Source organism: Heterocephalus glaber, unplaced genomic scaffold (genome assembly GCF_053883595.1).
Source record: "Heterocephalus glaber isolate CG9 unplaced genomic scaffold, H.glaber_assembly_v1.0 deba00001497, whole genome shotgun sequence".
In the NCBI taxonomy this organism is placed as follows: domain Eukaryota; kingdom Metazoa; phylum Chordata; class Mammalia; order Rodentia; family Bathyergidae; genus Heterocephalus; species Heterocephalus glaber.
In genome coordinates this window covers 52,287,654-52,300,719 of record NW_028258320.1, presented here as the reverse complement: position 1 = coordinate 52,300,719, position 13,066 = coordinate 52,287,654, and the positions used below count along the sequence as shown (strand labels likewise).

The window sequence follows — 13,066 nt, the reverse complement described above, 5'->3', positions numbered from 1 at the left end:
CTTTTACAGTGTTCTTGGCGCAACAGCGTTCTATTTTTTGTAAGTAAAGTCATGCATCAGGAACTGGGTGGACGTGTTAGGAAATTGCAAAATCACATATACTTGTTCTGCCGGGAGTGGCTGGGGTGCAGAACCCGGTCACTGGAGACGGGGTAATTACAAACTGGACTCCAGGGTTTGTAGAGGCTTCTCCCTCACCAGCCAGGGACCCTCCCCGCCTCCGCTCCGCTGGTCCCATCCCCTCGAAGGCCCTGACTGAGGCTGGAAACAGGGCCGCAGCTTGCAGAGGGTGCCAGCGGAAGCATCCTGGAGTCCCAGGTATCCGGTCAGAGCGGCAGGGGGACCCACGGGTCCCCGCCGCCCAGAGCGCGCGGCCCCTTTAAAAGGCGCCCTTGGAGCCAGACTTTGACGTAATAGAAGTGCGGAGGGAGGAGTCTGTGCGCAGTCGCGGCCTGGGGGACAGGGCAGGGCGGAGCGCGTGGAGGCTCGGCTTGCTTGACTGAAGCGCGCCTGAGGAGCTGTACCGTTCTTTCCACGCCGGCTCCGCCCCATCCCAAACCAACAGACCCCGCCCAGCCCGCGGGCCTCCTCAGGCCCCGCCCTAACCTTAGGCCCCACCCCCTTTCCGTCCACTCTCGGGTTCAGGCGCAGCACCAGCCCTCAGGTCCCGCCGCGCCTGTGAGCAGGCTCTGAGCGGGTTTCTCTCCACCCAGGGCTTGCCCCATCGCGTTTGTCCTCTCTCATCCCCGCCCCTCGCAGGACTCGCCCCGCCCTGCGCAGGCTCCGCCCCCAGGGGCGGGACTTGACTGAGCCCGAGTCGGCCGTGGCGGCTGCGGGAACTTTCCCGGCTGGTCTAATGGCTGCGCGCGGGCCGCTGTGAGACGCTGCAGCGAGCGGGCGCGGGGCCGCGGAGCAGCAAGGACAGACGAGCGCAAGGCCGGAGCCCCGGCCAGGCCCGGCCCGACCCGCCGAGCCCGCAATGCGCCCCGGGACCAACCCCCGGTGCAGCTGACGCCCCGCGGCCCCGCGAGACCCCAGCCCGGCTGGCCCGCAGGAAGCGGCCGCCACCGCCCAGCCCAGCGCCCGCGCCTCCTGGCACGATGGCGGGGAAGGCAGCCGCCCCGGGCACCGCGGTGCTGTTGGTCACGGCCAACGTGGGCTCGCTCTTCGACGACGTAAGTGCCGCGCCGTCGGCTGGGGAGGAGCGGCAGTCCGGGCCAGGACTCCCCCTAACCCTGGCCCTGACATTCCCCCCACCCTTCCCAGGGACCCCGGACCAGGGAAGCAGTGGACCTGGCCCACACCCCCAAGCCGAGGATTCAGGCCAGGAAACCTCCTGACCCAGGACCCGACCCTGACCCCTGAGTTTGGGACCCCTTCCCTGATCCCTGAGCCTAGAACTCGAAGATCCAGCCCAGACCCCTTTATCCTAATCCAGTTCCACTAACCCAGTCAGTGGCCGTCAAATCTCCAACTCAGCCCAAGCTCTAGTAACTGAATCCTGATGCTGGTACATAGGTCTGGATCCCTGATCCTCAGAATCCTGGTCCCAGTGTCCCTATCCCCAACACTGGCCCTGAACTCCAGGACCTCAAACCTCCCTGTTTCATCCCCAAACCCTGGCTCCCAACCCTGAAGCCTAACCACAGTTGCTGACCCTGGAGCCCCCTATTCTGAATCCTGGCTCCCAAACCCTGAAGCCTGGTTCCCAAGCCTTGAATTCTGACTCCAGAATGACAGCCTTCAAATTTTGATCTCTTGCCCCCAACCTTATCCAGCCTGTTCCCAAATCTCCACCTCCTCCAAATCCCAACTTCTGGCCCCAAGTCCCTGAACCTGGAATTCTGACCGATGACTCTGCTCCCTTGCTCCCATCCCTGAATTCCCCCTCCCATGCACTCACCCTTGAATCCTGAACCTTAGCTCCAAGTCTGTCCCTTGAACCCTGTCCACTGTCCTCCCAGACCCCAACCCATCCCCTGGCCTTTGTCTGCTGGCCCCTGTCTTCCTGGGTACCTGAGGTCTAGGATGTATTCATTTGGCCTTATAATTTGTGATCTTGTGTCTCAAATGAAGGGACTCTGTTGAAAACCCTGGAGGACTTTATATCCCTTGTTTATTAAAGAAAAAGGTGCTGAGACGGTCTTGGAGGCCAGGAAAAGGATGCTGGCTGCCTAAGGCTTTTACCATCCAGGACTGCCCCCATCCAATCCCAGTTTCCACCCAGGAACCTCTGGCCCTCTCCTCTGGGAGGCAGGAGGGAACTGAGGCCCAGGGCACACTGGGAGCTCCCCAGAACAGGCTAAGGTTGACCCAGTTCAGTGTGCAGCCATGGTGCCACCCTGCTGTTGGTACTTAAACTGCCAACCCAAATAAAGCAGAATGCGGCTCCAAGTGGCACGCTTGTTTAAGAGAAAGGGTAATGTCACAGATGGAGCTGTGGAGCCACGTACTTCCCTCCCTCCTTTCCTTAGGTGAACAGTTGGGACAGTGCCAGGGTTGGGAGTTGTGTGCTGCTGATACAAGCCTGATTTAGATTTCAGGGGAGGTTCTTGTTTCTTTGCTGGCAGCAAGCATGATGAAGAGTTTCATTAAGTTGAGTTCATGGTTAGACTAGGCTTAGTTTTTATCAATAAAAGGCAGGTCCTGTTTCTGTGTTTTGTTATTTGACTTCTAGGCATCTGTGCATTACATTTACCTGCTAGAGATGTACTGCTTCCCCTTGAACTTCGTTATGGACAACTTGATACGGTTTCACATGTGATCATTCTCTTCAAAAGAGCCTGTATGGGTGGGTGCCTGTATATTTAGCATTCTATTCTAGGCTTTCCAGTAACATGTCACTCTAACATGGTTTTGTTCAGATGATTCAGATCCGTTAGCTGTGGCTTCAAAACCTCAGAAATGTCAGGAAAATTAAGCATGGTTGGGCATTTTAGTCTCAAAGGGAAAAGAATTTTGCTGTGCAAACATACTTTCTAGTAATATTTGATTCTGAGTTTTGTTCTTTCAACTGTATACACATATTTCTCTCTGTTGGTATTAAAATGCGTAACTTAACCCAGTTTTGTTTAGTAACATGTTCTCTCTGAATTTTTATTTTTCTTAAAGGCTGTATGGCATTTTACATTATTCTTGCATCTGGAAGGAGCATTTGTTTTGGTAGACATACATAGGTTAGTTCTACAGGATGACTTACTTAGGTTTCAAGGCTAAGTGAAATAGCACCTGTGTTTCCTGACATGTAGCTGTGTTTGCAGAAAAGGGCTGTCCCTCACTGGCCTCGTGAAGTGGACACATTCCAGGGCCTTATTCTGTGTTTTGGGGTTTGGGTTATGGTACTTGTGGAGAAGAAATCTGATCTGAGAAAGCAGTAATTCTTGAATGAAGGAAACTTTAATTCTTTGGTTTATACTAGATTTTAGAAGATCTCATGACTCTTGTTTGCCTTTGCTCAACATGTACTTGTGCTGACAGACACACCCCTCTGACGGTGTTCAGGTCTGTGAAGGAGTTCTTTCTTGGATACAAGCTCTGCTCTATGTCTGGAAATACCGGTACCTGAGGATGACTTATTGTTCTGGTAGGGTTAGGGCTAGGGTTAGGGTTAGGGTCAGGGTGATAGATAGCATTGAAATTGAAATGCCTGTGTCTTCCAGTGTGGGTTGCAAAGTTAGTAATAGCGTAAGTTCTTGGGGAGAGGGAGGGATAATGTCAAATGTCAAGCACCTGGGTATTGTGAATTGGTCCTGCGGCTTAGGGTTAGGGTTAGGGTTAGGAGTCGGTTTAGGTTTAGGGTTCCAATTCATGTACCTGATGTTTGGAGTGTGGGTATGATTGTTAGGGTTAGGGTTCTTCTTTTCGTAAGGGTCATGGATAGTGCGGAAATAGGGGTACCTGAGGATGACTTATTGTTTGGGTAGGGTTAGGCTAGGGTTAGGGTTAGGGCCAGGGTGATAGATAGCATTGAAATTGAAATGCCTGTGTCTTCCAGTGTGGGTTGAAAAGTTAGTATTAGCGTAAGTTCGTGGGGAGGGGGAGGGATAATGTCAAATGTCACGCACATGTGACTTGTGATTTGGTCCTGCGGCTTAGGGTTAGGGTTAGGGTTAGGGTCATTGCTTCTGAGGAGAAAGGTGTCCAGTCTGGATCTGAAACAGACATTCCAGTTATGAAGGACACAATCCTTTTATGAACAAGTGATAGGTGGTTTGTTTTCGCTTTTGCAGTTTTGAAAGTCTCTTCCTCTCCATCCTCTAAAAATACTGTATGTAAATTAAAAAATACTATATGTAAATTTTGTTGTAATTTTTTGGCACTGGCTACTGTGCATGCTGAGCACATGCTCTACCATTGAGCTACATCCCAAACCCATGTATGGACATTTTAATCATGGTTTTGTCCTTAACACCGTGAGATCTGTGGAACATCTTGTTCAGCCTACTCTCTTCTCATTAGCACTCCTGGCATCCTTGTGCCCTGCAAGATGGCCAGGCTGCAGTTACTGAGCTATTCTCACTGAAGGCCTTTAGGTTGCTTTGAGTCTTTTGGCATTACATGCAATAGTACTATAAATAAAAGATTTCAGTCTTCAAACTTTATCCCTTACATTCTTAAAAATTACACCTCCATAATTTAAATTACAAATCCCAAGAATTTAAGAACCTCAAGAGTTCTTTATGTAGGTTATAAGCATGGATACTGACTGTATTAAAGACTGAGCAAATGTTAAGCACAAGAATATGTAGCACATGCTGCAGCGGCTGGCAGAATGATGGGTCATTGCACTTCATGTGTCCCTGGAAGCCCCACTGTCCCTTGTGGAGAGTGAGGAGAGGGGCTCATTTTATAGTGTTATGAAGTAGTTTGGGCTAGTTGCCCTCTGAAGAGGTGTCCCTGGCCCACACTCTGAGGACCTCTGTCCTACCCTTCATGAATGGCCTCTCAGGGCCAGATCCCTCCGGCCTGCAGGTAGCTAGGTTTGCCTGTGACTTTTCCAGTTTTCTGCTGGTGACTTTAAGAATGTCCTCTAATTTCCAGATTGGACTCCTGCTATTACTTCCCATTTGCCTGGAAAAGGATGGCCATGCACATATATCTGAGTTTGGCTGGATAAGGCTAGTTTTTTGACCATTGAGGTTTCTGGGCCTTGGCTCCTTACATCTTACATCTTTACTAGAAGTAAACTGAGAAGGTGAAACGTGCAGGCTTATGCTTTTCATCTCATCCCCACCTTTACATGGCCAGGCTGTTTTGGCCGTTGGTCCCACTGCTTATTCTAAACAAGAAATCCTTTTTTGCTTAGTCAGCGCCTGATGTGCCGTTTCATCTTTCCAGACCTGGGATTACAGAAGTGCTGTGAGCGTGGGCTTGACACATGATCATTAGCAGGAACTGAGGGTCCTCTGACCAGTAGGTGTTCACGAGTCTTGGGATGGAGGGAGGCAAGGCAGAGCTGCTGTGGGGTGGGTGGACTCAGGATGGGCGCCTCTTCCCACGTCTCTCTCCCTGACTGCAGTGTCAGTGTTGCCCTTTTTCGCTAGCTTTTTCCATCAGTGTCAAAGATGCCATTGTGTCTCTCTTTTGAAATCTTTGAGCCCTGTGTCCCCCAGCTACTGAAGGCATGTTACTCTCCTCCCTATAGCCTGATTAAGAGTAATCTCTTCCCAGGCTCTGCCCCAGCACTCTTCTGTGGAATTGTGCCGCAGGGCTGGTGGTCAGTTTGCTGCCGTCAGTTCCTGGTTGGTGTTTTTTAGTTTATTTTGTTTTTTTTGGTGGTACTGGGGATTGAACCCAAGTTCTTTGCATTGAGCCCTTTTTATTTTACTTTTTTATTTTGAGGCAGGGTCTCACCAAGTCACTAAGTTGCCTGGTCTGGAATTGAAGTTTTGATTTTGCTGCTTCAGGCTCCCAGAGTGCTGGGATAATAGGCATCTGCCACCATGCCTGGCTCCTGCCATTCCTTTTTTTTTTTTCTCCTGGTACTGGGGATTGAACCCAGGACTTTGCGCTTGCGAGGCAGGTGCAGCACCACTGAGCTAAATCCCTGATGTGCCATTCCTTTTTGTTTTCTGGCATCCTCTGAGGCCATGGGTCTCTCTTCTTCATGAACTTTTTGTTTGGTAATGGCTTTACTTAGGTAGATTTCACATGCTGTACAGTTCAAACTGTACAGTTCATTGTTTTTAATATATTCACAAGGTTGTGCGACTTTATCACAGTCAATTCTAGAACATTTATGTCACCTTAAAAAGAAGCCTTATGCATTAGTGTTAACTCTTTATCTCCCCAAAACTGCAACCCCTACCTGTGCTGCCAGTCTCCTTTTCTCTATGGATTTGCCTATTCTGGGCATATTCATATAGGTGGAATCACAATGCGTGGCTTCTTTAACTGAGGAAAGTGTTTTCAAAGTTTATCCATAGCCTGGTCAGTGCTTCATTCCTTTTTATGGACCAGTTGATACTCTTTCATTGTGTGAAAATGCAGCATTTTTGTTTATCATTCATTATCTGATGGACATTTGGTCTGTTTTCACTTTTTGGTGTTGTGAGTACTGCTGTTATGAATATTGGCATACTAGTCAGTGTGGTTGTGTGTTTTCAGTTCTGATAGGTGTGTGTCTCTGTAGATCTGCCTGGTTCTCTAGTAATTGCTTAATCTCTGGAGGTACCACCAGACTCTCTCTATGCAGTTGTGTCATTTTATATTCTCATCAGCAATATCTAGTTTTGCCACTTATTTCTCAACACTCATTGCTCTTTTTTCCAAGACTTCTTTTCATTGGCTTCTTAGATACCTTGTACTTGGTTCTCCTCATCCTGCTATCCTTCCCTGGCCAAACTTGCTTCCTGGTCTTCACCTAGGTTGCATCACTGTTTGATGCTCAGAACCATAGTGGAGAGAGCAAGGCCCAGACAGCTTATGCTACTAAGGGGCTTCCTCCCACTGCAGGCAGCCCACACTGAAGGCCAGTGCTCTCTTGAAGTGGGTTGGAGCTTGTCTGTATGTGTAGCAGGAAGCTGCTGGAGGTGTATCAGCTTTTTTTTTTTTTTGGAATTTCTGCCTGTACCCTTTGAGAATTATGGCTTCCTGAGTCTGTATGGATCTAGCCCATCTCTCAGGATGGGAGGATGAAGTAAGACAGTGCTCCAAGCCCTGTTGGAGTTGCTGGTGGTGTCCCCACATCCTCACTGACAGGAAACTTTCTGAGCTATGAACCTCTCACTTTTGATAGACATCTTTTCGAATTGGCCTTTGATGTTTTTTGGAATTTCTTTTTTTTTTTTTTTTCCTTTCTTGGTGCTGGGGATTGAACTCAGGATTTTGTGCTTTCCAGGCAGGCATGACACCAATGAGCTATATCCCTGGCCCTCTGGAATTTCTCTATAAACCTGGAAGTCATCTTCCATGCTTTCATCTCCATCCCACCTGATGTTAGGAACTTTGACTGTGTTCTGCACTGTTACTGACTGGCTATACTCCCTCTGCTCAACTGCTATCTTCCCTATGTCCTGTTTCCCTCACTCCAGTGGTGGTAAGGTGCCTAGAGGTGATTGGAAATACTATTTCTCAAGTTTTGAGGTAAGCCCGGAGGGTAGAGCTGTTGGATGGCCTTGTGAGAATAGTCACTTGCAGGAGCATTTGTATCCACACTGTCTACTCACATGCCCCAGATGTCTCATTCTGCAGGATATCACTGAGAAGTGCCTTCCACCTGGAGGTCTGGGACTTGTGTGCCCTCCTCTTACATGACCAGCAACAGATGAATCCAGGGAGGGGTCTTCTCCTGGGATGGCCTCTGTTTGGTTTCTGCTTTGGGCTGGGGATATTTCTATGGACTTATTGGGTCTGATTTGGAAGCTGCAGAAACTCAGGCCCAGGTCTGCCTCCCAGCCAAGAGCCCTCTGGGAGCCTTCTGTCCCAGGTGGGGAAGATGGCAGTTGGAAAGCATTGACCAGATGGGGGAATTGGGCAAGGTGAGGGTGACTGCTTAGGGGAAGGAGAACAGGCTTCCCTGAGCCTAGGGCTCACCTATTTGAAGGTAGAGTCTATCCAGCAAAGGCTTTAGCCACATGGTCTTTGCCCTGTTGTCTTCGTACTCTCTGAGGACAGCCCATCATCAGGCAGGCATGCCTTTCTGATGTGTGTGCACTGAGTGAACTAGTGATAGGCCTTGAGGGCAGAGAGGTGGCAGATAGAAGGCAGCCTGTCCCTAGAGTAAGCACATGAGGTAGTATGTCCTACGTTGTGTCTCTCATTTTAGTTAATTAGGACATTTGGGAATCTCCTGCACTGATAGTCTCTCTGGAGACCCGTGGAAATGAAGAACTCAGAGGCCCAAGGCTCATGTGCACCCTGGGTATGCCGTCTGGTGTTGCCCTGTGGGCAGGTGAGGCTCCAGGCCCTGGTCTTTTGGCCATCTCCTACTTAGAGTGCAGTGAGGTAACTCCAGAGCGCTGGCTCCTCTTCCAGGTGCTCCTCCTTTTCAGAGAGCAGATTATGCTTTGCAGCACATTGGGGCCTAAGAAGTGTCTAGAGCTAAACTCTTCAGGGAGGGCAGTGCTGAGCTGGTCCATCCCAGCCTGAACTTGAATCCTTTGGAGAGTCCTCGTCCCTTAAAAATTCCCTGAAAGATACGGTCAGAAAGGTCATTAGGCTGTGAAGATGAGTGAGAATGGAACATTGGAAACTTAAACCAACATAAGGTCATTTGGTTTTCTTCAGACAAAAAGAATTTTAATCTAGAACTGGAAATTGTGTGATAATTTAAATAAATTGGGTTTGGAAAATAGTGTATGTTTGGGGGTCACTGGTGTATTGCTGTATTCTTGAGGCTTTTGGGAGGCCAGTCTTCTTACCATCGGTAATTAGCTCATAGATTCTGAGACAACGAATGTGTTTTGTGAATATTTCTTTTCTGTTATCTTCAAGGACCCTGATCCCTGCCTCTGCTTGACCTTAGGTGATGAGAACTTTCATAGTGCCTAGATTGCTTCTGCAATTTTTTTTCCAAGTACTGAGACTGAACCCAGAGCCTTCACAGTGAGTGACATCCCTAGCCCTGTTATTTTGAGACAGGGTCTTGCTGAGTTGCGAAGGGTAGGGTTAAACTTGTGATCTTCCTGCCTCAGCCTCCAAGAGTGCTGGGATTACAGGTATGCATCACCATGCCTGGCGCACAATTTAAGTTTTAATTGTTGAAGATTATATTCAGAGATGGACTGGAGAAGTATCCACTTGGATTCTGTTGTGAGCAGGAGTGCATAGTGCTGTCCTATTGGTGATCTGTCTGCAGAACACTCAGGTGGTTATATCATATGTGGATGTGACTTCATGCAGAAGCAGGCTGCTCCTGGCAGCCCTAGGCTGAGTGGGCTTGGTGCTTAGTGTAAGCGTTTCCTGGCCAGTGATGTGCCGTGAGTGTTGGGACAGCACACTGGACCCTTCCAGGTTCAGAACATACTACCTTGAGCCCCATCTCTAGGAGCATGGTCTTGGGCCAGGCCACTGCTGGAGTCCTGACCCACTGAAGACCTTAGACCAGTCATCTTGTTGGTCCTTCTGTCTGGCACGGATAGAAGACTCTTCTTTGGGGGTTTGTGGGCTGCTTTCAGTCCCCTCTTTCTCTGAGGGTAGCTAGATGTTGAGCAAAGCTGCCCTGGTCTGTTGGGGCTGCTTGCCTAGTTCCAGGCTAGCTCCTGCCCTGACATTCCCTCTACCCTACTTAGTCTCTGAACTGCCCCTCTTTATCTGCACCCCAGGTCCCAGTCTGTCCACAGAACCTGCCCCTCTGTGTACCTAGACACTGGTCTTCGTGCAGAATCTACCCATCTGTCTGTACCTAGACCCTGGTCTCCATGAAGAAATCTACTTCTTCGTCTGCACCCCACATCTCAGAGTCTATTGCTTCTGGCTGAATCACCTCAAGGTCCATATAGGGTGGACCTTCCTGATGATAATTTTTATTTCTGCCTCTCCCTATTCAGGTTTCTACCTGGCCTTCCTGTTCTCTGGCCTGACCTTTGTGTTTGGTCCTCGGAATATTAGAATTGTGCTCTGATAGGGTCAGGTGCTACCCAACAAGATGACCTCTGCTCTGGCTTTCTACATAGCAAGAGCTCAATGGAGTTCAGACTTGGCCTTGGTTTCAGGGCTTGTGTCATGTGGCTCAGACAGCTGTGCTTTCTTGTGTCATTGCCTTTCACCGTTCTCTGAATGACTTGTGGGTATTTCAGGAACCAAAAGAATTTAGAAACAGAAGATATGGCTTTGGCTTGAGTCTCAGTAGAAGCCCAGTGAGGACACATGCAAGGTCTATGGGGACTCTTATCATGTGTGTGACCTTAGGTCATCTTACACTTCAGCCTGTTTGTGCATCAGTAAGTAGGAATCACATATTGAATGGTGGCTAAGAATAGTAAAAGAAGGAATACCTGTCACCTGTGTTTTAGATTGGACTTTGGGCAGATTTAAGGTGTGAGTGCAGTCAGACAGGTATTCCTTGAGGCCTTGCCTCCATCCTCTTATTTCTCTGTGGGAAGCTCAGCTGTGGATGCCACTGGGGTAGCAGCCTCATCTCTGGTCTACCCCTGGGGTACTGAGTGACATATCCAGGCTCCTTGGATGGCCATCCAAACTGTTCAGTGGGCCTGAGTGGACAGAACCATGGCTCATGGTTATCTGCAGCCTGGAGTGGCTCCCAGAGGAGCCTCATCTACTGCAATTTGGTTGTCTTATTGCTTCTGCCTGCTTCAGTGCTCAGGGTTATTGTGAAGCTTGGCACCTGTACTTGCATAGTCATCCTGACTCACTTTCCCCATCCCTCCCTCACATTCCCAATGTCTGTTGCCTGAGCCTGATATGATTTTCCACTTCTATATGAATCTTCATCCATTGTTCGTTTCCAGGGACTCCTGGTTCTTTTGCCTAGGGAAGCAGTTTACTCATCCTTCCAGGACCAGATTGTATTCTGGCTTTGGACTAAACATTCCCAAACTCTCCTTTCCCTCTTTTTTTTTTTTTATTAAATTCTTTTATTGGTACATTGTAGGTATATAACACAATTACATTTCTCATTGGGAATTGTACCTTTACATAAGGCATCTTGGTTCTTATTTTTTCCCCATTCCTAGCCCTCCCTTCACCCCCTTCACCCTTCCCTATTTACAAAGACTTTATTTCCATTTTTTCCATTTCTCATCATTTTTCCTTTCTCTTCTTTCCTTTCCCCTGCCCCTCCCACTACCCCTACCCCTTTGGACCTTTTCTTCCTATTTTTGCATTATCGATTATTCATTCTAATCATTGGTACATTTTAGGTATACAATATAATGACACTCATCATTGGAAATTTGCACCTTTACATAGTCTCTCTTGGTTCTTATTTTTCACCTTTGCCTAGCCCTCCCTTCAACCCCTCCATTCCTCCCTATTTACAGCCCAAATGCCCATCAACTGGAGACTGGATAAAGAAAATGTGGTTTTTTAAATAAAATGGGGTACTACTCAGCCATAAAAAATGAGAAATTAGAGACATTTATAGCTAAGTGGATGCACATTGAGGCGATACTCTTAAGTGAAATAAATAGGACACACTTATATAAATACCGAATAGTTTCTCTGGTGTGAGAAACTGAAAGTGTAAATAAGGACTAAATGTATAATAGGTCATGTGAAATAGGAAGAAAAGGGGCAAAGGGGAAGGAAGTGGGAGGGCTAGGGGAAAGGATAGAAGGGAATGGGATTAATATGAGAAAATGGAAAAATAGGAACAAAATCTTTCCTTTTCCTCTTTTCTGTAAAGTAATTCCACGCACTGTGCTTTTTATGTTTTGCTGTTGATAGTTTTTATAATTTACATTCTATCTAAGTGTGCTGGCCTTTGGCAGCAGCATTGGAGTGGGGCCAGTGTAAATTTATTTGGGGTTCTATTAGAGTGAGTATAGGGTGGGAATAGAGAGGGCCTGGGAATTCCTGACACCTTTGTTAGGAGGAGCAAACAGGTTGGGGATATTTAAGTAAACCAGACATAAAAAGATAGGGCTGTGCCTCACGTCTCCTTCACATGGTGATGTTGGTGTGGCTCTGCTTGCATTTTACAGGTGCCTCGGGAACGAGTGCAGACAGAGATGTTCTTGATGGTCTTTGGGTTCTGGGGTTCTGGTTTTTGCTTTCTTTTCTCTTTTAAGAGTTTTATTGAGGTACAGTTGTAATACCATGCATTTTACCCCTGTAGCTGTACAGTATGGTGATTTGTAGAAAATAGTGTAGCCATCACTCACCATGATGGAATTTTATAACACTTCCCACCTGACCTTTTGCAGCATTCAGCACCTGTTATTGGCCCCGGACCTCCACTGCTCTGTCTTGTAGAATTTTGTCTTTGTCAAGGACTCAGTGTCATGGAATCATACAGTACATGGTTTTTGTGTGTCTGGCTTCTTTCACTGAGCATACTATATTTTCAAGGATCATCTGTGTTTCCTGTGTGTCAGCAGTTTACCCAGATTCATGGCTCAGTAGTTTATCATTCTCCAGTGGATGGGCCTTGGGCTTACTGTGATGGTGCTATTGTGAACAAATGGGTGTTCATTTTTCTGGGGCTAATCAGGTGGTCACTGTATGGCTATTTCTTCTGGGAACTTCCCACTCATTCCTCAGGGACTGCACCATTTCACAGCCCTCCAGCAGTGGGTAGTGCTCACATCGTCTGTGTAGTGCCAACCCTGGGTGGTGTCTGTTTGATGATGGGTATATGGTGCATTTTCTTGCAGTTTTAATTTGCATTTCTGGCCTCTACTTTTAAATAATAAGCGTCCCACAAATTAGTTCCTTTGCAATATTGGTAATGGCTTTTGACAAGCAGATAACTGTTGATGTGGCAGCTGCATTGCTGTTGTTTTTATGTTCACCCCCTCCAGGAGGGCTTCAGGGTGCTGGAAACCCTGCAGGAGGCTATGTTTGCCTGGATAGGCAGGCAGGTGTGATAACATTGCATTTTTGAGCATGTTTAATGCAGATGAGGTAGGAGAAAGGGGGTGCGTGTCTTGGAGCACCACAGCTG

The 13,066-nt window shown here is 47.9% G+C and overlaps 1 protein-coding gene across 5 annotated transcripts in view; it reads left to right on the top strand.

Annotated features, from left to right (window-relative positions):
• The first annotated feature begins 540 nt into the window (after window positions 1-540).
• Inpp5a (inositol polyphosphate-5-phosphatase A) overlaps window positions 541-13,066 on the top strand; it is a 251,681-nt gene continuing 239,155 nt past the window's right edge. For all 5 annotated transcript variants that reach the window (XM_087185601.1, XM_087185599.1, XM_013069956.3 and 2 more), the window contains exon 1: window positions 541-1,175. Coding sequence is in view for 3 of the 5 variants with exons in the window: in XM_087185599.1 (XP_087041725.1) it covers window positions 1,101-1,175 (75 nt within the window). In the remaining 2 variants the exon portion in view is untranslated. The remainder of the gene's footprint in view (window positions 1,176-13,066) is intronic.